Genomic DNA, 25,470 nt, shown 5'->3' with positions numbered 1-25,470 from the left:
CTTCCCTCATCCTTCAACGGCTGCGTATAATTGTTCCACTGGTGGCAGCCTTTAATTATTCACATGATGCCACGGCTCAGGCGGTGGCAGCTATCACCTCATCCATCACCAAGAACTATGGCTCCGCCAATCCACAAATGCAGCGTTTACTAGTTACGTTGTGTGTGGGCCGTAGATGATAAACATCTTGGAAGCAAACTGCTGATGCTGCTCTTCATTATTTTCAGATGGGTTCGAGATTAACAGAGAGGAATGGAGGGTGGTGCTCTTCTTGGCGTTGCACTGCTTTATGGACCACTTTGTGATCACAGAAGAGTGCTTGGAAGTTTTATTTCACAAAATAAAGAGGAAGACGATGTTGCATTTGCTTGTTAAGCTTCTGTCTCTTTTCCCCTTTTTCACTCTTCATCTTACTCCTGCTTTTCAATCTCTTCCTCAGTGCCATTGGATTTGCAAATGCCAAAGACATTCGCCACTACAGCCCAACATTCATACAGCACTGCTCTGAACTAAAGTTAGCATTTTTCATTGTCGGAACAAAGTCAATTCAGCAGCAGGGAAATGTTCGCAGCATGAGTAACCGTTCTGCTTCATTAAAAGTTGATGATGATGAGCAATGGCTATCAGAGCGCCATTTGCAAGATTGCTGAACACAAACAGTTGTCATGTTGTTGGAGGGCTTTCTCTGGCTGGAGATACACAGAATGGTAGGGTTATGGCACATTTTGCCTCCTGATTTACCGACTTAACTCCACTGGATAAAGTGATCACATGTATTCTACATTCATTATAAAGCCAAAAGGCCAAGGAACCCCCCTTTGAAAAGTTTCTGAGATCTCACATACATTATAATGGAAAATATTAAAAATTAAACATACAACTTCTCCATCTATTTCCTTGTTTAAGTGTAAACAATAAACATGTCATTTATTAAACTTTTTTTTTCTTTCTTGTTCATGCTTTATATTCAAGATGTTAAGGCTTTAAAAAGCTAGAGTTAAGCGCCTAGCTCCTTCTGTCTGAGGCACAAACTGCCAGAACGTTCCTCGTCTTGTCCAGTTGCTTCCATCAGTGTCCAGTATCTTTCTTATCTGAAGTCCTTAATTAACTATTGGGACATCTTCACCATGTTTTAATGAAATTTTTTTATTTTCAGCCAAGCTAACATGCTAACACCGCTGCACTGCCAAGGCCCGCCCCACACTGCTTCTAATTGGCTGATAACTAGGTTAGGTTAGATGGAGACGCAGAGCTGCGTAACTTGCATACCATTGGTCGGTGAACCCAACTCGAACATGACGAACCACAACCACAACAAATTCTCACATGTGTATGTTATTATTTTTCTTCTTACAACCTTGCGCTGTAAATCTGGCATGGTGTCTGAGTAATTTAAGCCCTGATAAGTTAGGAAGAGAAGCAGCAAAATAACCCAGAGCAGAGTAGGCATCAGTGATGACAGAATGACACTGATTAAGTCAGAAACAAAATAAAGGAGGAGCTGGGGTGGAGGAGTGTTGAGAGAGTACAGCAGAGCGTAGCCAGGCTAGAGCAGTTTAAATGAGGCAGCATGAAAGAAATTAGCCAATAGCATGCTTAGAGCAAATGAGCTCTTGCTCTGTAGTTATATGCCCAGCTGTGATCACCTGATGACCTGCTGATCCCAATTATTGCCTCCCAGCTCCCACAGGGATGTTTTTAAATATGACATACTTCTCACTAATCCCTGCATACATTAATGCTGATTCACACTGCTGCTGGCAAAACTTAACCTCCTCCACCCCAGCCTCCTCCTTCATAGCATAAAGCTTGTTGCGCCCTCATATTCAGATTTATGCTACTATGGATTAATTGCTTTTGAACAAATTTTATATTATTCAGTCTACATTGCAATAAATGTATCTTTCCATATGGGGATGTCTAGTGATGCGCTCCCTGGACGTTAGGATTGAAAATTAGTTTACTGCTGTTTTCCAGTCTAAATTTTGAAGTTGATGACTGTATCACTTCACTCACCAATTTTTTTCTGATTTTACTTAAGGCTGCCGTTCCTGAGTGCTTTATTTAATACCTTCTAACTATCTTCTGCTTTGTATGTGTGGGTGTTAGGGAAGCACTTTGGTGAAAAGCATTTTATGTTGCATTACGTTGCATTTAAAGTGCACAAAAGTGACTGATTTCTTCTGCTGAGAGTACTCAATCATCTTTTAAACATCTTTTAAACACAAAATCATGAGACTCAAAAGAGATGGACTGACAAAAGAAAAACACCCACATGTGTCAAACACTGTGCCCAGGTTTTAAAAGCCGGCATTCTGGTCTGGGGGAAAAAAACTGAAAACACTCACAAAGTTTATTTTGTTCACAAAGCTCATTCATTGAGACTTACTCAGAGTAAAAGAGGACATTTAGAGCTGTTTTCCAAGGCTGAGAATCTCTTTAAGAGTAGTAAATGGATCATGGTGTGAATTCATATCCCTGAAAAATCTGTCTAGTTAAGTGGACAGGAAGCTGTCCATGTGCTTATTTTACTCATATGAAAATGTCAAATCTGTTTTATCTAAGTTTAAAAAGTACCTTAAAAAGATGAAAAAGAAAGTCCTGCACTTTCTGACTGAGTCAAGTTTTCAAATGTACTCACACTCGGTCAGTGCCGTAGCTCCTGTAGTCCACTGCAGCAGAAACGGCCACAATCAGCGCTGGAACTCCGTAGCCCACCATGTAGAAGTAGCGCCTGCGTGAGTGCTCGCTCTCGAAAACCTCCACCAGCATGATGTAGAGCTGCACTCCCTCTAGAAACATCCATGTGAATGCTGCCAGGAAGAAGAAGTGGAGCAGGGCGGCGAAGACAGCACAAGCAATCTGGAGAGGGTTTACACATAAAAATAAGACATAAAGAATTAAAACATTTTGTTTTTTTTCCCTGATGGAATAGATGCACAGATCAGGATGACAGTGTCACCTGAGGCGTGTGCCATCCAGGAGTTTTCTAACCTCTGCATTTCCCAACAATTAGCATTGCTTAGCATTGTTTGGCTAACGTGATTGGATCGTTGCCTGCACTGACTGGCAGAGGAGCACCACAGCTACTGAGCCCATGTGGTCTTGTTTGCTGTAGCTGGCACGGATGAAAGAGAGATATGAAGAAGAGGAGTCAACAGTCCAAGAGCCATTTGGAGCTTGTTGCATTTTTAGAGTGCAGCCAGGCGCTCTCACGTAGAGACACAGACAACTGTCGTCCGCTTGTATGCACGATCCTTCTCACTTTCTTACAATAATAAGACAAAGTACTTACACGGATTGATGTAATTATTGGCACAGTTGAACATAACTGGCGTATTTTGTCACTGAAATGGATTCAATTAAATAACTCAAAGGTTGAGTGGACATTAATTGCGGTACAGGAGAGTGATCTTGGAGCCGGGGCTGTGAATCACACCCATAAAATGTTATGGAAGGGAAAAGGTGTAGGGCAAAGCATTATCTTTAACTTCACGGGGAAGTGGTTTAGCGGATAAACGATGACCTGTGAGTTTTGATTTGAATAGTGATGGTTTCACAGATTGATTTCATAGCACAATGCTTTCTTTTAGCTTTGAATTCAAGCATGCAAAGGCAATGTGATTAAAAACAATGGCAATAAATAACTGTGATTCATAAAAAGGCCATTAGCATAAGATTTAATCCTGTTTGACCCCATTAAAAGGTAAAGCTTACTTTCTGCAGGAGAGCAAATCTAACTGCATATTCTGCCTCATTAGTAAGCAAAAACGACACAATTTTGAAAAGCTGTAGGTGGAATAAACCCCTCCGCCACATTGTACAAATGTAATGACTCTACATTTGTCTACAGAGTGAGTGTTGAGCACACACACTTGAAGATGACTGTGCAGTGACAGCGTGCCTCCACTTTCCGACACAGCTGAGCTCTTAGATGAAAATAATGCAATTCAAACTCACAGTTATTATAGCAGAAGAAGGTTCAGAGTATTAAACAGCTTAATCCAGTTTAATCTCAAGTGTTTACAAATTGGAAAACGGCACCAGGAGGTGAATTTATGTCGCTGAGAGCATGCAGCGCGAGCGATCGAGATATGACGATATGACAGTGAGTTGCCAGGTGTGATTGGGCACGTGTGATTCATCTTAAGATTGCTTTTTGCATCCGTGCAGCAAAGGAAGGGAGCGTTTGTTGACTGCAATCTTTTCCTTCAGTTTTTCGTCTCAGTGAGCTCTGCAGGATTGAAATAAGTTCAGGGCCACTCTTACTTGCTTGGAAATAGCACTCACAGCCCAGCAGGACACCAAAGGTTATGTTTTCTCAAGAGTTTTAGATTCTTACATTTAGAGAAAGGACGGAGAACACTCTTAGGTAGAAATTTACAAAAGAAAAAGCCTTCAGGGAGCACTTCTGGCAGCCACTAGGGAACATTGAATTGCAAAGAAATTTTCAATAGATTTTGCAGTTCAGGGTTTTTGTGAAAGGTGTAAAGAAAAGGACATGGCTTCATTTTTTATTTGGAAAAATCCAAATACAACTCTTACTGGGTGATAAAGCTTGAAGTTTAATATTCCTTTTTTTTATAATGTCCCAACAAGGTTGAAACAAATTGACTAAGATAATAAAAAAATGTTTAGAATGTTGTCTACGCCAGTATCTTGAAAACCACCAGTTTAGCCAGTCATTCAATAAAACTGACTTCAAATTGAAATTAAAGTATTTAAATTATGTAAATCTAATGAAGCAGCTGATGGCCAGCCGATCCCAATTAACACCTCTAAGCTCCCACGGCCAATCACAGCTCTTTCTCTAAACACAGCGGTGTATTTAAATATGACGTACTTCTCACTAATCCCTGCTTGCTAGGGGTGTGAATCTCCCCTTCTCAAGACGATTCGATTCAAATCTCAACTCACAGGCTACGATTCGATTCACTGATGATTCATTAAAGTACAGAACCATTTGGTCTGATCCATTTTGATTTGGTTTGGTCCGATTCGATCTGGTACAATCTGATTATAGAATTAAAACAACATTTTTCTTTAAAAAAAGATAGAAAAAGGGGGAAAACAAGCTAATTTCATAATAATCTACATGTATTTGATCTTATTATAAAACAGACTAAATGCCAGGCCTCCTGTGCTAACACTCTGAAATTATTTGTAAGAATGTTTTCATCACACCCATGTGCCCAGGTGTCTTACTTTGACATTAAATTGGGAGATAAATATTAAAATGAGTTTTTACTGGTACATGTTCGTCCCTCTGTACTTACTTCCTTAGCATTATAAATCCCGAAAACAGTAAAAACGAAATATATAATTTTCCCAAGAAGCACAAATTAAAATGAATAAAAAGTCACAAGGACATTTGGATAGACAGAGCTCTGTGTGTCTGCTAGTACAGGAGAACAAGGTTAAAATAATATTGAACACAGTCAAATTAAAACAGCTTTCTATACATTCTTTTCCTTTCATAATTCCTCTTGTGAGTATTCAGTCTAAATGTCGCCAAAACATCATAATTGCTTCACTCTCTGTACCTGACAGTTCTTGGTTGTATTCATTCTTGAATTAATTCACTGGAGAACAGCTGATCTCCAGCTCAGTGAAGTCCTCTCTGTTTAACATCAGATCCGTGGGCTCAGATGTATTGATTATCTCACCAAATCAATCCCTCGAAACAAGATGTTAAGGTTGTGAACCCCGTAAATAAAGCGGCTGTTGTTACGGTAATAAATGAAGAGTGTTAACTCAGAAAAGTGTTTATGTTCAGGTCTGTTTGTGCTGCGTTTAGCGTTTGCTCCACTGTCTCAACAGATGAGATTTATAAGCTGCCGTAGTTCTTAATCGCTTTCTCCAAAGCATGCAGACGGGCAGACATTTCAAAAGTTATCATTCCTTCACATACAGTAAAGTCCACATGACTTGATTCCTGATGTGCAAAACTGTAACTGAAAGACGTTTTGGCGATGACCGGTGAAACACATCCAGCACCTACGGCGAACTGAACTCTCGTTTAAAGGTAAAAGGTCACCTTGGGTCGTGCGAGATAACAGACGCTGAGCCAGAGCATGGCTGTACGGGCTATGTAAAGAAGCAGCAGAGCCTCAGTGGACTGATCTCCAACGTTAAAACCGGTCCACTGACCAGTTCGTGCCGCATTTTTACCGATCCAGGGCTCTGCGGACCAATGCACTCGGACCACTGACGTTAAGATCGGTTAACCAATCAATATTGGATTATCTTCACACCACTACTGCTTGCATTAATGCTGCTGGCAAAACTCAACCTACTCCACCCTAGCCTCCTCCTTTATAGCATAAAGCTTGTTGCACCCTCATATTGAGATTCAGCCTGAGCTAGCAGTCAGTTAGCCTAAATAAGTACAAGAGCAAGAAAGAGGGTGTAAAAATGGATTGAAATGTATTTAAAACTATGGGCCCAATAGGCCAGTTAGCTTTATTTAGCATATGCTGTGAGAGAAGAACTCTGGTTCTGTCCAAATAAAAGAACTACTGACAAGATAGCATGTAGGCATTTATTAAATGTCAATTATTCCTTTCTAAATGTCTATTGGAGTTTAATCAGGTGTTTTTGTTTGTACTACATCAATTTTCTCAGTTGATTGTCAGGATCTTTGTGTTTCTTACCGGCTGGTCACCCCGGTTGATTCCCACCAGAAACAGAGACTCGGCGATGAACAAACTGATGCAGAGGTTCTTATGAATGGTGTTGCGATCACTCTGAAGGCCGCGGAAGAAGCAGAAGGTGAAGAGACTGATGAGGAGGCAGACCAGCGACAAAAGGATGCCGACCCAGGTAATGACATCCAGAAGCATGTCGTGAACGGGGTCTGTGTTCTGTAAAGAGAAGTGATAAAAAACAGAAGTCAGCAGGCGTGTGCTAGAGACAAAATGTAAGAATAAAGAGAGTTTTTACAAACCATTTTTTTCTTTTTAATCAAGACTTGAAAGGGAAAAAAAATCTATGAAGGTCTTGAACTGGGTTTAATTTTAGATTCAGAGAAACAGCCAAAAGCCAATTAATGGTTAAAGATAAAAAATGCCAATGAGTGACCCATTTCACTCTAGCACCAACCCCAAAGAATTATTCCTGCTGCAATTTGATTTTTATTTTGTTTTAGCGGGGTAAAGTGCAGTCACTCAGCACTCCAACAAACCACTGCAGAGCGAGCCACAGGTGGCAGATCTAGTTCATGAATTAGTCAGTGAGAATCCATCTAAAACACCACCCCCCTATAGTTTCATTTCATTCAGGCAACAAACTGAAACAAAGTGAGCAGTCTGCAGGGTCGCAGGTGTCTAAGACAGACACAACAGGAATGCAATCAAACCACAACATGGTCAATAACTTCCACTGATGCTTTTTAGGTAATTTTTCTCCTTTCAAATAGTAATTTGCCACCACAGCCAGTTTTGGGCACTAAAAAGCCTTTTGCACACAATAAATCTGTGGCTTTACTGGAGAGATAAGGATCAACTATGGCTCCAGTGCAGCCATGAAAGAAAATTTACATCAGTCCATAAAAGCGGCGTGCACAAAAGGGTGCTAGGGCAGAAGCGGAGATAAGGCAACACAGGCTAGAGCAGCAGAATCTGCAGAAAGGCAAAAACAAACACATTGTAAGAACCATCCTACCAAAAGTCTGCTAAAGATAAATTTTGCCACTGTAAGAATGGAAGGTTAATTTGCAGTATGTAAAATCTGAAGTATTGTCATAGAATTCCTAAAGAAATTATGAAAATTATGAAATATGACATCTTTACTTGGTCGGAAAACTTCTTGCAAAATATGGTTTTAACATATTTAAAAGACAAACCTGCAGATAAACTGAAATCATGAGACTTAACTTTAATTTTAAAGCACAAATCCACATAAAAAGTAGGCTATGATGCGATGCTGCACTACAGCATTAAAGCAGCTCACATGTGAGCAAAAGTAATACACGGAATAAAACTGTGATAGCTGAAATCATGTTTTACACTCTGGATGTTAATGCAGCTAAAATAACGACAAATACAGTTTGATCAAAATAATAGCAGTGTGTTTAATAAAGTGAGCAAAGCTCAAAATCCTTATTATGGCTTTTATTTCCACATATGCAAATGTGTGAGGAACACTGCATACTCTATTCTAAACAAAAACATGAAGAAAAACTGATCAAATTTGTCCTTACTTTACAGAAAGTGAGGAAAAATAAATATTAGGCTGCATTTTTCTTTGCAAACTGAAACATTTCCTGCATTAATTGAAAAATGCCTGGAGATTTAGCATTCCTGTGAATCTCTATGTTAATATTTAGTTGTATAACAATTGTTTCTGCTTCACATGGAGTCGACCAACTTCTGGCACCAGTGAACAGGTATTCCAGCCCAGGACTATATTACACAATTCCTCTGCAATTCTTGGTTTTGCCTCAGAAAGAGCATTTTTGATATCACCCTACAAGTTTAATGTCCCCGATTTGGCTGGCCATTTAATCTTGTTGGTCTGGAACCAAGATGCTGCTCGCTAGCTTGTGTAACTACTTTTGCTATTAAATCTATTTATTTTACTACCTTTATATTCAAAGACCTTTATTTTAATTGGAATTTTCCCTTCATTGTTATTTTACTGTTTTTACTGACTCTTGTTCTGTTTCTCTTATGTTTGCCTGCTTTTACTCTCCTTTTCTTGTTTTAATCTCTCTTGTTGTTTTTACATCTTTACATGTCTTCAACCGCTAATTTTTACATTTAGGGTGCAGCATCAGGGTTTTTTCTCCAATACTGGTACGAAATAGGCACTTTTTAAAAGTTGCTGCTGCCTAAACCGTGCCTAAACCAATACTCTCAAGAGAAAGAAAAGTGCTTTTAAAGTTGGCAGCTGAAAAAAAGCTGTCGATTCAATTCAATTCAATTCAAACCTTTATTTATTCTCAAAAGGACATTGAGGTTTCCCTCATTTCCAATGTTGTCGAGATTACAGGAACATTAGAACAAGCAGAGAAAAAACAACAGAAATCAATTAAAACAATAGCAATTGGAAACAAAGTGACTAGAAACCAGGGTCCTAAACTCTGCAAGAAAGGGTAGGACTTCATATAGTTGATAAGTAAATAAGATATGTAAACGACTGAGAAATAAGATGCCAATAGGGCATATAAGTCAGGAAGACAGGTGTAACTTCTTCACATTCGTATTCGGTGGCTTTCTTTTGGAATGACAGGGATCAAGTTGGTGTAGCGAAGTATCGAAATGAAGCACCGAAATCTGCCTCACAATTACAGTAAAGTATAATGTGTTGGTACTGGTACCATGTCGGTGCTGGATTTTGATACTCATCCAGATGTATAATTTGGTCCTCTTGGTCTCAACCTGTGTAAATGGGTTCCTACTGTTATTATAGTTTTTATGGTACCTATGTCGTGTGATGTCTGCGCTCTGTCTTTGATGTCTTAGTTTGCATGGTGTCATACAGTATGATGCCTGAATTCTAATGTCTATGATGTCATGGTTTACTTGGTATCTTGTGACGTCTGGGTTCTTGATGTCTCGTGATGCTTTTAGTTTGTTATCTTGACTATTTCGTGTCCAGGTTCTTGAATTGCTTGGGTTTTGTTGATGTCGCTTGGTATCATTAGTTCTGATGTCTCCGTCTTTTTTTTTGTGCTCGCTGTTCAAATAAAGTTATTATTATTATAATTATAATTATAATTTTAAACACAACTGTGGTCAATGACAGAAAAGCACACTATAATATCAAGTCAAAGACTACCACTTACATGGAATCATTGGACTTGGGGTTATGACTGACCTGTAAGGTTGTAATTTATTTCTCTGTAAGATTTGAGTTGTTCAAAAATCACAACACTGAAGAAAATTCCAAGACTGCCGTTGTAGTTCACATCTGGTATAATGAACAGCACTGTCATGTGACAATTCCTCATGCTAGCAGTGGGGAAGAGAAGACTTTCCACGACAGATGCCAAAACATGAATTCATTAAGCGCCTTTTATTCATACTAAAAAAATGGGAACGGGAAGAGAAAGTGACATCTTGATTTATTAACTAAACATAATTAGAGCATCCAAACACTTTGGTCAACTTCTAAGGCATACTAATTTCCCACAGGGGTAGCCCTCCTTTTCAGGCTGCTGGGCATTGATTTAAAACATGGTGGGAAAAAAAAAGTATCAGTGTAGGAAGGGTGGGAGGGTTTCAAAGAAATATGCCAACCTCTTCTGAGATGACTGTCATCCCTACTGGGAACTCAAGGATTACCTGGGTGGAATTTCAGAGATTTGGCATGATGCATTATTACTTCAGCAGAGAGGAATGTTACTCACACGGTTAATTAGATTTGACAGGCTGTCAGGAATAAGAGGATATGGGAGTTAAAGCAACTCCCCTTAACTGTGTTTACATCCAGCACTGACACTGTATATTAACCTCCAGACTTTGGTTGTTTGATGTTTGATTCAAAGCCTGTGCCCTCCAGCAAATAAGGCAAGACTCAGAGCTGGACGGACCTGAGAAAAAATATTTGCTTACATTGAGAAATATGGGCCGCAAAAGCACACTATACATCTAATGTGACTCTCAAACAAGCACCTCTTTAAATCACACTGCGCCTACAGTCAGCAGTATTTTCCAAGGGGGCATGTTAAGAGAGGGACCATCAGCATCTATGGGTGGTTTTTCTTCTTTTTTTTTTCCACATCATCTTCCACCCACTCCAGTCAAAAACTAGGGGGATGAAGTATTGCAACAAAAGCCTTGTTTAGTGGCAGCTCGGCTAGCAGAGAGGGGGAACAGATGCTGATCATTAAGGGGCTCTGGTACAATAACAGCCGCAGCGCTCCTTGAGTCTGGGGAGAGCGCGCGTTTGATTTTCCTGCCTGATGAGCCGTTGTGTATACGTTGGAGGCTTGGCAAGATGTTATATAGAGCAGACGCCTGTGTGTTCATGTGTTGAAGTCCTTGCTTTAAAGGGTTGCCTATGCCTGGAATGGCAACAGATGTTGATGCAAGTGTCTGCATTCCAGAGGTACTGATGCAGTGGGTGGAAAAAGCAACGTCGTATTTGAAGGTACCTTAAGGTATCTTGGGTTAGCAAGCTGTGCAGTGGCTGCAGGCTCTATCTATCACAATCTCACCTTCAATTGAGGAGCAGCCGGGTCAGGGAGAAAGAAGGCAGAAGCGGCAGACGGAAGAGAAAAAGAGACAAAGCTGTAGAAACAGAAAGAGAAAGGCGTGGAGTGTATCTACACCTGGGTGATAGATTTACAGCAGAACGATTTCTTTGTTCTAGGAGGTAGATGATGGCTGAGGCGTCGCTGGGAACAATGTCTCTGCTGGAGAGTTTCCTTTTCACCGAGGGTTTGGCCCAAGCAGGATGGCAAATGATGTGATCTGCAGAGCCTCCACACCTAACCTCACACCGACAAGCCTCCATGATGGGAATCAGTATTGAGGTCTCTAAAGTGGGCAGACGTAATTTGCTCTGAAATTCACTGGCTGTGTCGCAGGGGGCGGCCGAGTCATACAGCATCCGTGTTACTTAGCAGGGCGAGGCGGGCTTGTGCACATTCCATTTGTCTTCCAATCTTTCTCTGCTACATTTTTCTTTTATTTCTTAAACACACATATTTTTCATTCCAGACGGATGCCTGAGGAGATTGGCTCTGCCCCTGATCTGCTCACACAAAGCACAGAATAAGATTTCTGGGCACTCGAGCGTTCTGACAAGGAGGAGCAGGCAAGGCAATGAGCCTTTTGCTACACATACTGGTCATCTTGGCCGAGCCATCTCAGCCTGACATACGCACTTAATTACCATAACAACCAAAGCTGAAGTCTCCTGAACTGGCTCTTTGAATGCGTAAGAGGGTGAAAGCGGCAAAGAGAACAGAGCGTCGATCCTTTATACCTCAAAGAACCGCTCTGGGGCCATGAAGCCAATCCAATTAAAATGCATAAATCTTGCTGTATGCCTCCAGAGCTGGGCTTTGACTCATGAAATACAGTCAGGCAGGGCAGACAGTTGTGCTAAGGGGTAGTGGCCCCACTGCAGGGAGCCATGTGACAAGTTCACCTCCGGTATGACCAAGGATTTATGATCTGCACTAGGATGAGGAACAGTTGCAGAGCGAGGGCACATGAATCAGGGGGTCCTGGCGAATTCGTCACATTTCAAAAGAGCTGGAAGAGAGAGTCCGACTAACACAGCAGGAGTTGACATTCAGCACATGCACTGAATGTCAGACTGTGCTAAGCTATGATAACAATGATATAACGCTATGCATGGCTTCAGAATGCTTAGGCCTCTTTCATGCCTCCTTCATATAAGTACATTTATTTTGAACTCTTATTTTCAACACAAAGCTAACCTTGTATGTCCTTTACCATCATAGTTACCGTCTGATAGCACCAGTTTGGAGATGTTCTATAAGGACAGAGATGAATGGTACCCAAACACCACCCTCTCCATCATCCAACAGGATGTTCCATTGATTTATACTTACTGGTCTGTCGGGAATAGCGCCACTTACCAGTATCTCAACGCCTCCCTCGGGCCAATCTCAGCACACACATCCATTGCGTAAATAATAGCCTGTAGGCGAACCACAGCAGGTCTATATTTCTTCCACTAGGGCTTGTGCTTTGGCCCATATTTAAAAGATTCTTTCATCCAAATGCCCACTAGCCTTCTTCGCAAGTGGTAAATCCAAAGGGAAGGGTTCAATTATGAGCCGCAAGAGCTTGAATGAGCATGAAACCCAAGGGAATGGAAAAATATGTTTCAAAGCAGACTTGACGGCTGTAATAGCAGCTTTCCATGGCGTCTTTGTGACAGTCATTGAGCTTCCTCTTCTTCTGAGGAAACACCAAGTGACCCAGAAAGGTTTTTATGCAACAGAAGAGGCTAATCTGTTCATCAAAACAAGCTGACATCACCACTACTGTGGTGTCGGCGCGTGATATTGAGGTCAAATCATTCACTAGTGCGTGCTCATGCTGCGGCCAAGTCAAAACCAAGAGCTTTAAGGCTGCATCTATCCTTTCAATATCAAGTCAAGTGGGGTGAATCTATTTCCAGTACTTTTATTTTTCAAGCATCTTACTTTGCAGTAAAATGTCTCAAGGCCCAGTAAGAGGACATCTCAGGGTTGGAATCATCAGCGTTCTTTGCAAAGTCACATTAAAGTACACCCACGCTTACATCACTTGCTCAAAAATAAATAAATATTTAAAACAATCCTTTTTGCAATCATTCTGAAGAAAAGATACAAGAGAGACATATAATCTCCTGCATGCAGCTGCCATCTGCGAGTACAGTTTTAATTTGTTTATGCTGCCCACGGTGCTTCTCAGCTCAGATTGAAGGATCAATGAAAGGCATCATCTCTCCGGCTAGATAGCTCAAAATTAGCAAACAAAGAGCTCAAGTGGCGACACAGGCAACGGTGATGGCACTCGATGCCCTTGTGATCGTCTAAGTGGCAGTTACCTGATCCTCTTTATCTGACAGATACTCCTGGAAAATAGGAGGCTCGGTGTAGATACTCAACATTAATGAGATTTTGCGAGACCACAAGTGAAAATGATATGATTTTTTTGCGATTTGGTTAACAACATTGCATTAGAGAACACTTAGAGTCTAAACATGTTGGAAGCCTGCAATTTTCAACCACGTTCAATCAGCAATGTGAGAAAAAGAAATGATTCTAATACAGGGGTGTAAAATGAAGGAGCCGGTTGGCATGGGCCCTGCCTGAATATATGGCTGGATGGATGGCTGGATGGATGGATGGATGGATGGATGGATGGATGGATGGAATGCATAGACAATTGGATGAGCAAAGGAATGTGCAAATGGCTGGCTGGCAGGCTGGTTGTATGGTTTGATGGATAAATAGATGGATGAATGAATGAACAAATTGATAGATTGACAGGGTTATGACTTGCTGGTGGATTGGATGGATGGCAGCATGGATAAACAATTGGGTAGATGGATGGTTGTATGGATAAATGGATGAATGAATAAATGGATGTACATGGATGGATTCATGGACACATGGACAGACAGACAGACAGATGGATGGACAAATGGATGGATGGTTGGATGGACATGGGGGTGGCTGGCTTGCTGGTTGGATTGATGGACAAATGGATGGATGGTTGGATGAGAATAGGAATGTACAAATGGAAGGCTGGCAGGATGGATGCATGTTTAGTTGGACGCACCCTTAACCTGTTAGCATATTAGCCGCTACCATAACTTAGCAGCCTACAACAGCCAAATACCAACCTCTATTGACAACGATGAATTGTCCAATCAAATAACTAACCAGTGCTCCATTAACTAGACACCACTTCAAAACTCTGCAGCTCAAATGCAGTTGTCCAATATGAGTCCTCATGATGATTTCAACTGCACTGTATTTCAACCATCTTGTGTTATTGGGAGTAGTCCCAAAATGACAAAAGCATTCACAGTGGACAGTTCGGTCCAGTCCTCCTCTCATCAGTGTCTGTCCTACATTGCTGCTGCTAATTAGCCTGGACACACCAAGCATTAACAGCCAGTTACAGGGAAGGGAGTCCTTGCTGTCAGCCCAAAGCGGACCATGCCATTCTGCATAACATGATTGGCATAGGCCCTTTTCTTCCAGCTTCTGCATCAGTATTTAAGCCACTCAGCTGTCTATAGTTCTCTTTGTTTCAGCTTCTATATCACTTGTTAACTCAAAATCCTTCCATACTGCTGATTTTATTGAATCTTTATTTAACCAGGAAAACCTCATTGAGATTAAACATCTGTTTTCAAGAGTGCTCCGGTAAAGATTTCCCTGCCTAGTTTCCAATAGCCCCAAACAGCCTCTAAGATAGGCTTGGTTTGATGTCATCTACGTGAATCTAATAAATATTCAGGCACTTTAATTAGCCATTTGCTTGCTGCCCAAGTAGAAAAACAACCCCAGCACCAGATGGAAAGCAGCCCGTTCTTGCAACATATCTTCTAGGTAATACAAGATATAATATGTACATACAGAGTAGTAACTTATCTGGTAATTGGCATATTTTCTGCTGGACATTTTGGCTTTTAATATTTTAATCTGCCGGACATCCAACCATGAAACTGGGCAAAGACCGGTGTAGGTACCAGATGTGTCCAGGCTGCCAGATGTGTCCGGGGACCTGCGCCTTCATCCTGCACTTTCCAATGACGCCACAAACATTGTTGACTACGGCAACTCCATGTGGAGAAACCACAATGCAGCCAAGTTGATTAATGGATTCATATTTTAATCAAGAACGTTAGCGTCGTGGAAAGCTAACAGGTTTGCTATCCCAAGGTGTGAGTTTCCAGTCAATAAAAATGTGCTACATCATCATAGCCAATCACAGTGTGCCACGTCATCAGCAGGTGCAGGCCCCCGGACAGATCTGGTAACTACACCGTCAAATGCCTTTCAAACTCAGGTGTGAAGTTTCTCCAGTACTGAGCGGCTCCAATAATATCATGTATAAGAACCACTTTTTCATATGAATGTGTGGGCAGTTCTACCTTGACTACACTTAAACTGATGCGTAGTTATGATTAAATTAAAAGAAACTTTTTGTTAGAAGTTCTTCGCAGTAATCGTTCTGCTAGAAATGATTGGTCTTTAAGTAATAGAGGTTGTGTCAGTAATACTGTTCAGAAAATTGCAGACATTATTATATGTGATTAATGTATAGTACAGATGCTATTTCTATGTGATGAATAATTATATATGTGCCCATATGTCCACTTTTTCCAACAAAGATCACATCCCTTTCCCCTCAGATGGAAGATAAAATAATAAAAAGCTAATTAAATTCAGATGATCACAACTGTAATGCACAGAACCATGTAGCAATTTTAAATCGCTGTCAAGGACAAAATGACAGCGTTTCCAATGTCACAGGAACATTTTGCTCCTTCTAATTTGCACGAAGTATGTGACACTTTGAATGCAATCACAACTGGGTGCTAAAAATGTAACACTACGGGCAGACAGCTTATTAAGCTGAACATAAAGATCTCTGAATATAACGCTGTCATTACTCTCAACTAGCGTTCGATCCGGCAGAAAATAGAGAAAAATAATCTACAAGATGAAAGATGGTGGTGGTGTAGCAAGTCTCCATCCTCTAAAGGAAAATTGTAATTACAGCACGCATCTACTCCGAGATGCCACAGAGAAATAAACAAGGTTAAAATATAATCTGTTGCTCTGAGGGTAATGAGTAATAACAATGCAGAGATCAGCAGTGGTATGTTCTGTTGCCATGGATACAAAAACAGATATTCTCCTCAATTTATGAAATTTCTCTGTCTCCCTCTCTCATGCACCCACTTTGCCTCTGTTCACTGAGTTCTCTCACAGAACACAGTGACAGTTTGTCAAATAAAAAGCCTCTGTATCTCCCATTCAGCAGCACCTTCCAACAAACTGCCTTTTATAACATCCAAGTGGAAAAGATAAAGAAAAAAGGGGAAAAAAATCACTCAGAAACGGGGTGTAACTACTGTCCACTTTCCTCTAGTGAATGCAGGCTTTCCAAAATGTTAGGGATTGGCTTGACTGAAAGCCCCTCTTTTACTGCTTCCTTTTTTCTTCTTCTTTTCGCCCTGCTTTGCTTTCATCGCGTCAAGGCTCCCATTCTTCGCAACTCCCTCTCTATTCCAGACCCGGCTGCAGCCCTGCAGAGAGCTTAGTGGGTCCAAAAGTCATGCTGCTCAGTGACAAACAGCATCTCTCTCTAGCTGGAGGTAAACCGCACCATGTGAGCCCTCCCTCTGTGTTCTTTTTTTCTACGTGAGGGATGAAAAATACTGACTGAATTTGAGATTTTGTGCTTCATTTTTGTGCACTGTGTCCTTGTGTAAAAAAGGAAATACAGGAATAAAGAAAGGTGAAGGAAGGTCTTAGGGGCGAGGGCCAACTGCAGCGGTGCTCAGTGTATTTTTCCTCAAAGAAGGGCTCTGCAGAGACAGATCCCCAACCAGATACGAAGACTACTGCGCTCTGTCAGCAGCAAGTTCCTTAAAGTTCCAGTGACAGATATAATTAAACCGTCCATCAGGCACGGCTCCTTCCCTGACCGCCAATTCTAGTACCTTTTCCCCTCTTCGATACCCTTGATTTTTCCATCACCCTCTTTCTTTTTCAGCTGTGTAAGAGCTGCCTTCAATAATCACTCCACACAATCTAACAGCAAAATAATTTCTTTCCATTAGCACCTCCCAATTAACTGCTCTCCAGCACTCCAGAACACACTCACTGTACCCATTTCACTTTGCTCAGTGGCTGCCCTGCAGGCAAACAAACTAATGGTGTACTAAGAGGATGCTGCTGCATGGGGATACAATGCAAATGTTTTCTTTTTTTCCCATTTCTATCTTTACATAAATAAATAAATGTGTTCATGCATACATAATAAGTAGCAAATGGAAATGAGGATTAAAAATAAATCTTGAAATAAAGTTTAAGAGCATGAATTTAAATGTGACTTATTGAACCCTTCTGAAGTTCAACAATAAAAGTAAATGCTGCAAAACAGTATAAATTAAAGCTATGAATAAAGCTTATTTACTTTCTTTAAAAAAGTAAGAAGATTGAAACCATTACTTTATGAGTTAAACTGGAGGTAATAGGCTGTTTACTTAGCTTAGCATGCCATAAAAGATGTAATAGCCTCAAGGCATTTTAGCCACATAGTAAAATATAGGATATTAATGACTACACTTTAGAATTACTGGTTGGGGTGATTTTCATGTTTAAATAAAGGCAGGCTAACACTTTTCTTTGCTTAGCTTGCAGAGCTAGCTAGCTAAACTAGGGCTGTGTCCGAAATCACTCCCTATTCACTATATAGTGAACACACCATTTTGTAGTAGTGTCCAAATTCTGAGTGAGTATTTTTATTCACTATAAAGTGCACTCATTCTATCCCACAATGCATTGTGAAAAGTAGTAAACAACCGATGGTCACTAGCCCAGCAATATTTACCATAATGCATCATGGTTGCTGCTCTCAAACATGACGGGCGAACGAGAGGAGCACAGGAACATATATTGAAACTTTTTAAAATGCTTGTTTTTTTGTTGGTTTAACCAAATCTGTAAGAAAATATTAGGGATTCAAAAACGGAGTAACTTTCTCCCCCTATGATATTACAAGACATGAGACCATCATCTTTATGCAAAAATAAGTGATAATACACACAAAAAATGTATATTATTTTGTCACTATAGATACAACTTTTTTTTAATCTATTAGTATATTTATTTTTTGTTAAAATACAATACATTTTGTATAAGTTTTCATTGAAATTCTACCGTTAATTTCGATCCTCAGCCATTGTCAAGGAAATCTATGAGCCGTTGCTGCTAACCGTTTTAATTGTGAGACGGCGATGACATCATCGCCCGTGGCCGGAGTAGTGCCCGAAATCATTTTTGTGTTGTGCAGTTGAGTACTTTATTTGGTTCACTATATGCTGCTCACTATAGAGTGGATAGGGAGTAGTGAATGAGTGAGTGGCTTCGGACACAGCCTAGCTCTACTGTTTGAGTGAGTACATATCCCCTCTGGGATTATAAACATCTATAAAGTCCATGTAGTGATAAAAATACATGTATTTTAAGTTTGTTGTATGACAGGCCACTGTCAGGCCACACAATACAAATACTGTACACAGCTGAAAGTGAACAAGACCACAAAGTATCCATAGGTTATTTGAAATGATAAAATCTGAGAGAGGCATTCATGTTTCAAAAACCAAAGATATAAACAAATGCAAAATCTCATTGTCCGTCAGTTAGAGGGTTGAATCTGTGGAATATCTCTTCTAATACTGTACAAATATGCACTACACTAGACAAAAGACTATATATGAATCATTTAATCATGAATCAAAACATGGAAAATGTAATAAAAAATATGTTGATATGTATTTATTGTAAGCTAACAGTAACAATGCATCAGCATTTTTCTTGCTATGAATTTATTTATGTAATGGTAATGTTTTTGTGAGACAATAAGGGTTGAATAAGCTCTAGTTTCAGCTTTCACTCTTTGGTTACCTTGGAAATTCAGAATTTTCAATCGGACCTTGTAAATCAGGGTGTTCAAACTTTTTTCATACATACTGAAATTATATAAGGATGTGAGGCCACTTTCATATACCTCAACTTTATAATACCAAAGTTAGAAAATACAGTCTAATTTAGGTAAAGACTTAGTGATTGAATATGCTAAAATGGCTAATTAATGGCTCTCAATGTAAATAGAAAGTCATTTCATGGATTTTAAGGAGCCCAATCAGATTTCAGTTGAGCTCTGGTTGACTCTGGCTATCACTAGATCTGTCCTGGTCAGAATGAGATTGAAGCATTTACAGTGTTGTCTGAGTTTTAAGTCCCAAAAAAAGGCCCATCAATTAATTTGCCTGTCAAAATGTTTGTTTATAGAATTAGCACAGTAGCACTACCCAGTGCTGAAACTAAAATATACACTAATCCAAATAAATTTATAACATCTTCATAAAACTATGATTTCTTCTTTGTTGTCTTGTTGACAGACATGTATAGTTTTGTGTTACCTTCCCGGACAAGCCCCCAAGGTAACACAACACTATACTTGTCACTCAATAAGAAAACAGATAAAATATACACTACAGTGAAGCACAAGCTTTGTGCTCTAATGTAGACCATCTTTCACTTACGTTATAGGATTTGCTGCGGGCCAATTAAAAATGGGCCAAGGGTCCCATTTGGCCCCCAGGTCATATTTTGGACACCGCTGTTGTAAATTGTTTTGTTTGCTGAGTGAACCTAAATAAATGTATCTTATTCATTCATATAAATGTGTTATAGGTTTACATGATGTTGAAACAAAAATATGTCTACTTTGTTTAAAATTATTGTCATTTTTTGCATGGCCATTTTGTTCTAATTTTATGTTTTTGAAATAATTTTCCATTATCCATTATCAGCTCAAAAGTATTTTAACAAATAACTGACAAAAGGCTAGTTTTGTTACTTCAATACAAATGAACAGTCTAAAAGTCTGAAGCTGATTTCAGGTGTTAAATTGGTATTTTGTAGCTGTTTGACTCTCAGCTGCTTAAACTACCTATTGCCTGTGGTAAAGCCTCAAACATCACTCCCATAAAGCAATAAGCAGGACAAAGCAAGACCATAAAAATGATTTGTCAGATATGAAAAAAATCTGGTCAATTCAATTATTTTGGCAGACCCAAAATTAATTATACCAATATCCCTATCCCTCTATATTGAGAATAAGAATTAATCACACTTAAAGTGTGGCCACAAATTGAAAAGCAGTGAAAAGACATTTCTTAAAAAAAAATTCCCATTCTGCCCAAGAGCCTTACTTTGAAAGAAAAAAAAACTAGAATATAAGCTTTAACAAAGTCTTTTAAACGGCTGCACTTAAAAAGCTTTGCACACGAGAACAGCACAAATTGGAGCTTTCATACATTAGGGCTACTACACACATCAGCACTTTACGATGGCCACAATCAATACACACTTTGCAGAGACAGGGTTATTGTTTAAACCTGTATGAGTAGGGTTTGTGTATGGCACTTTAAATGTTAGTCTACAAAGTGATGCGAAGGTCAAAAAATCTTCAGTCTGTTTCACCCACCGCACTAAAAAGCAAGAAAATATAAAGCATGTATTGAAACAGAGTGACAAAAGAGATGCTCTGTGTTTTACAATGCTTTACACTCTCCTGACCTTACTTTTCTTGTCAACCAAATCATCTTAGATTGAAATGGCTGCGTTAGCTGTGATGGATCAATGTGGTTTTATCTCTCTTTGGTAAATTGGACATTTTTGAGGATAAATATGCCATCAAGACGCAAGAAAGGGTAAAGACGAAGCCCTACCTTGACATCGACATGAGCCATGAGGACGGCAAAATTGGTTAGATGGGTACAGGAGCATGTGGTGTGAGTCCTGTTGGTGCCTAGCAAGCGGCAGTCCTGTGTCGACCAGTAGCCAGTCATGCTTCTCTTGGAATAACTCCAGAATGAACAGTTGGGGTTGAAGTTCTCCTCAGACTGCTGTAAGAGGGCAAAAAATAAATAAATGAGCACAATGGAATTGTGGGGGTTTAGTGAATCACACATTAGTAGCATTTTCTTTTTACTTCTCCTTTGTTTGTGGCATTAAAACCTCCAAAAGCAAATTTTTCCCTGCTGCTTTAGGCATCAACTCTAAAGCGATTTGTTGTTTAACTGTCATCCAGCATCGAGCGGCCTCATGCCTGTTTTTCATTGTGCTTTTTTGACCTTTCTCTTTGGCTTTCCCTGCATGAGAATAGTCTGCCCCACTGTTAAATGGGCACCACCGCTGTCTGCACTGGGCAATGGCTCTAATGACGAGCCTGTCTCCCAGCTATCTCACTCGCCGTTTATAAAAGTAATCTATGACACCTACAACAAAACAGTACTGCTGATAAAAAAGATCCCTCTTGAGCTCAGTTTCTTTTGTATGGCTCTGAAAACAAAGGATATTACACATCCAGCTTCCAAGGTTAAACATAACGCTTTTTTTCTTACTTTAAACATGACAAGGAGCTGAATTTTTCACAGTTTCTCCCTCACCTTAAGGTAATTAACCCGACAAGGTTCATCGTCTCTGACTGTAAATTTGCAGCTGATTGACTTTACCCTTCACACATCTAAAACCCTGTGTAAAATGTTCCACAACAAGGAGATAAGATGACCCTCCATCCCATTAATGGCTTTAATTGGTCCCATTAAGTGGTGAGGCAAGGAAGCAAAACAATAACTAGAGGACACATCATTATCCAGAGGACCAGTGATCCAAGACTCCATGGATGAAAGGAGGACTTACATTTAACAACACAAAAAATAGGAAACTACCTATATCCTATAAGCCCTGAGGTTTGTTTTGAAAGTCAAATCTGAAATCCGTACAAGAAAATTTTAATAAATCAACCATCACAATAACAAACTCACCATATCCAACTAAAAACCGGCAAAACCCCAAGTAATAACCAGCAAGCCTACCCATCAACCAATCAACAAATCCACTAACCAACAAATACACTAACCAGCCAACAAGCCAAAAAATCAATCAATCAGAAAACCAACCAACCAACCAGTCAAACAATCCACCAACCAACCAGACAGCCAATCACCTCATGACTTACCATCCAACAAACCAAAAACTAACCAACTGGACAACCCCAAAACCCACTAATCAACCAGCTCACTTACATGACTGCCCTCACACAACCAACAAAACAGCAAATCTGCAAACAAATCAACAAACCAACCAAAATACCCTCCACCCAATCATATAACAAACCAACCAATCAACCAACCAGCCCCCAAAAAAACAAATCAACAAATCACCAACAAACTCACCACTGACCAACTGACCACACAGCCAACCAACCTTCCCACTAATCAACAAACAGAGCAACCCAAAAACATACTAGTATACCAGCCCACTGATTGACCAAGCAACCATCGAACCCACTTTCAATCCTTCCCATCAACCAATAAATCAACCAACCATCCAACAAACTAATCAGCCAACAATAAAAAACAACAAATCCTCCAACCAACCACACAGCCATCCAACCCTAATCCCACAAACCAACCAACAGATAACACAAAAACATACTAGGATACCAGCCCAGCTATTGACCAAACACCTACCAAACCAACCTTCCAAACAACCAACCCCAACCAACCAACCCACAAACAAACCAACCCATAAACCAAACAAATCCACCTAGTGACTCCACCAATCAACCAACAAGACAACCCAAAAAACTTACTAGTATACCAGCCCACCTATTTTTCAAAGAAATACCAAACCAACCAACCAACCAACCAACAACAACAAATCAATCAATAAACCAATCAACATTTCCACAAAACAAATGACCACACGGCCAACAAACCTGCCCACTAATCAGTCAACAGCACAACCTAAAACCAGGTTAGTATGCCTAAGCCTAACCCATACCTACTGACCAAACAACCACCAAACCAAGCTTATCATCAACCAACCAACATACATTTACAACATTTTTCATACGTGTAGAGGTATGTGTGGTTAGACTTCCTTAAAGAGCAAACCGACCCACCATCCCACCAATAAATTTTTCTGAGACTTTTTGTGTAAAAGGGAAGGTAAGCTATGGTTCCCAGAAACAGGATTAGACTTTTCAGAAGAGGTTTCATTACTAGAACCTAAAATACCCGTAGTGCATGGTGTGTAAAAAAGACTACATACCATGAAAATATGTCCTAACTAAAGGTAAGAACATCATAGGTAGCTGAGTTGGAATTGGGTCCAAAAGACAAAGTTTTGAATAAATCACTGAAACTTGTTAAGGGGGGTCAATTGGTCCTTGGTCAACAATATTCATTGTATATGAATTCTTTTCAAGCATCCAATGTCAGAATGTAGATCTGCACAAGTGAAGGGTAAGAGGAAAGATTTTTTGTCTCTCTATTTTATGATTGTATAAGCACAGGAGCACAGGTTGATTGGATTTTTAAATTATCTTCTGTTTGCAAGGACAAGTAAGAACCTTAAGAATGCTACTGGAGCCTCCCGTGATTTCAGAATAATTTGTCTTACTCTCTTGAACCACACTTACCTACCAAGGTCTGTATTATTATGTCTGTATTGTTATGTCTTAAGGTTCAATTCCCTGTTCCTTCCCACTATAACCAAACTGCAACCAGGACTATCACAATTATCCCTATTGGTTAAAAGAGCCAAACATAATTCAAGCCAAGCTTTAAAAAACATTCACACCACGATAGTGCATGGTATGCTAAAGAAAGTGGATTTGTCTCTAAGAAAAGGGGAAATATTGTTGCCTACAGCCACAACAGAGCTTTAAAGCAGAGGAGGTAATCAGTGTTCCCAGAACATCACCTCTGATTGGTCAGTCAGCTTTACCAGAGGAAAGGGAGCTGTTGATTTGATACACAAGACTGAGGGCTCTATGTGCAAAGCATCAATACTGTGCCCAATTAATTTAAGATGCCATCATTTTTCATTATGGATTAAATATGAGTAATTGAAGAGCCCTTTGTGTACACAAAATGCGTTCTACAGCTCTTGTAAATGTCTGCTTGTATACTGAACTTTAATGTGATAAAATGACAATCAAAGCTGTCATTCTCTTCATGTACTCAAGGAAGCTCTGGTGGGAGAAGCATTCTTTCTACTAAAGGGCACTACTTTATTGAGACGACTTGATCTGAGCAGAGGAAGTGTATAAAAGCATCAGTGCCCCAGCATTAGACCAACAGTAAAATCACTCAATCCAAATTACAAATTAAATAGGCAGGTGTGTCGCAGCAATAACTGTGCTGACATTGCCCCCTGACATTTTCCCACCATTTAATTTTGACATCTATAAGCTACTGGCCTTTTACTCCTCATCTCTTTGCGCTCTACGTGTTTTGTTTCTTTGCTTCCCTGAAACCTCCCACACATGAGACCAGCTGCAATTCTTCTATGGTTGTTCAACATCCCGGATAATCGCTGAAGGCGACGTTTGTAGACAAAACAGGGATATTTCGAGGGTAGCAGGGTGTGGAGAAGATAATGTAGTCAAGAGGGGGAAGTTGCGACTCCTGGCAGTGACTAAGCAGCCTCTGGTGAGGCTCAATATGACTCGTATTTGTTCAGGAGATCAGGATGCCGTTTGTTCCGACTGGGAAACACATTCATCTGCAAAATCACCTTGTGAGCACTTTGTTCTCTGTAATTTAATTTTTCACACCTTTCTTTCTAAAACTAACTTTATTTTCTTGGTTTGAGATGAATTGGTACATTTCTTCTGCAATCCTGTGACAAAGAATGCATTCTAAAAGGGTCCTCTCAAATGAAGAGGCATTAAAGTAAAAGCAAAAATGGACAAAAATTACATTAAATGCAGGGAAAGTCACATCAAAGTAAAAACACAGCTCAGACAAAAGAGAGAGAAAATTACCTGTAGGTGTCTGATGGTGAAAATGACAGGGTCAGAGAGGTAGACTTTGTTAGAGTCCTTGTTGATGGCAGCTGTGATCACCGGGGAGTTGACGATGACGGAATAATTGGTTGCCATTGCTTCACTGCCCAGTTTCATGCTGGCATTCTCCGTGGAAAGGTAGACCCCGATGTGTTTGTACAAGACGAATGCTATCCTGATCTCACCTGCAAGAATCAGAGAAAGCATTAAGTTTCCCACACTTGGGAAAAAAGAACAAACCTCATTCCACAAAAATAACCACTCATTTTCTCTCTCACCTCTATCTTTAAAAATGAATGCGACCAGGCAACAAGATACAATCCTCTCAAACACAAGGACACATCTAAGTTTGCATTTCAGGGTGAGATGAAAAGATTTCAGTGCA

General features: G+C 40.0%; 1 protein-coding gene across 2 annotated transcripts in view; it reads right to left on the bottom strand.

Annotated features, from left to right (window-relative positions):
- LOC121504417 (adhesion G protein-coupled receptor L3-like) overlaps window positions 1-25,470 on the bottom strand; it is a 361,289-nt gene that overhangs the window by 46,972 nt on the left and 288,847 nt on the right. For both annotated transcript variants that reach the window (XM_041779142.1, XM_041779143.1), the window contains 4 exons: window positions 25,065-25,270; window positions 20,956-21,132; window positions 6,654-6,863; window positions 2,642-2,862 (listed from right to left, as the gene is read on the bottom strand). In XM_041779142.1, coding sequence (XP_041635076.1) covers window positions 2,642-2,862; window positions 6,654-6,863; window positions 20,956-21,132; window positions 25,065-25,270 — 814 coding nt within the window. The remainder of the gene's footprint in view (window positions 1-2,641; window positions 2,863-6,653; window positions 6,864-20,955; window positions 21,133-25,064; window positions 25,271-25,470) is intronic.

The sequence above is a fragment of the Cheilinus undulatus genome, linkage group 22 (assembly GCF_018320785.1).
Source record: "Cheilinus undulatus linkage group 22, ASM1832078v1, whole genome shotgun sequence".
Taxonomy (NCBI): domain Eukaryota; kingdom Metazoa; phylum Chordata; class Actinopteri; order Labriformes; family Labridae; genus Cheilinus; species Cheilinus undulatus.
Note: the sequence above shows the minus strand (reverse complement) of the source record. Positions and strands in the feature narration are given on the sequence as shown.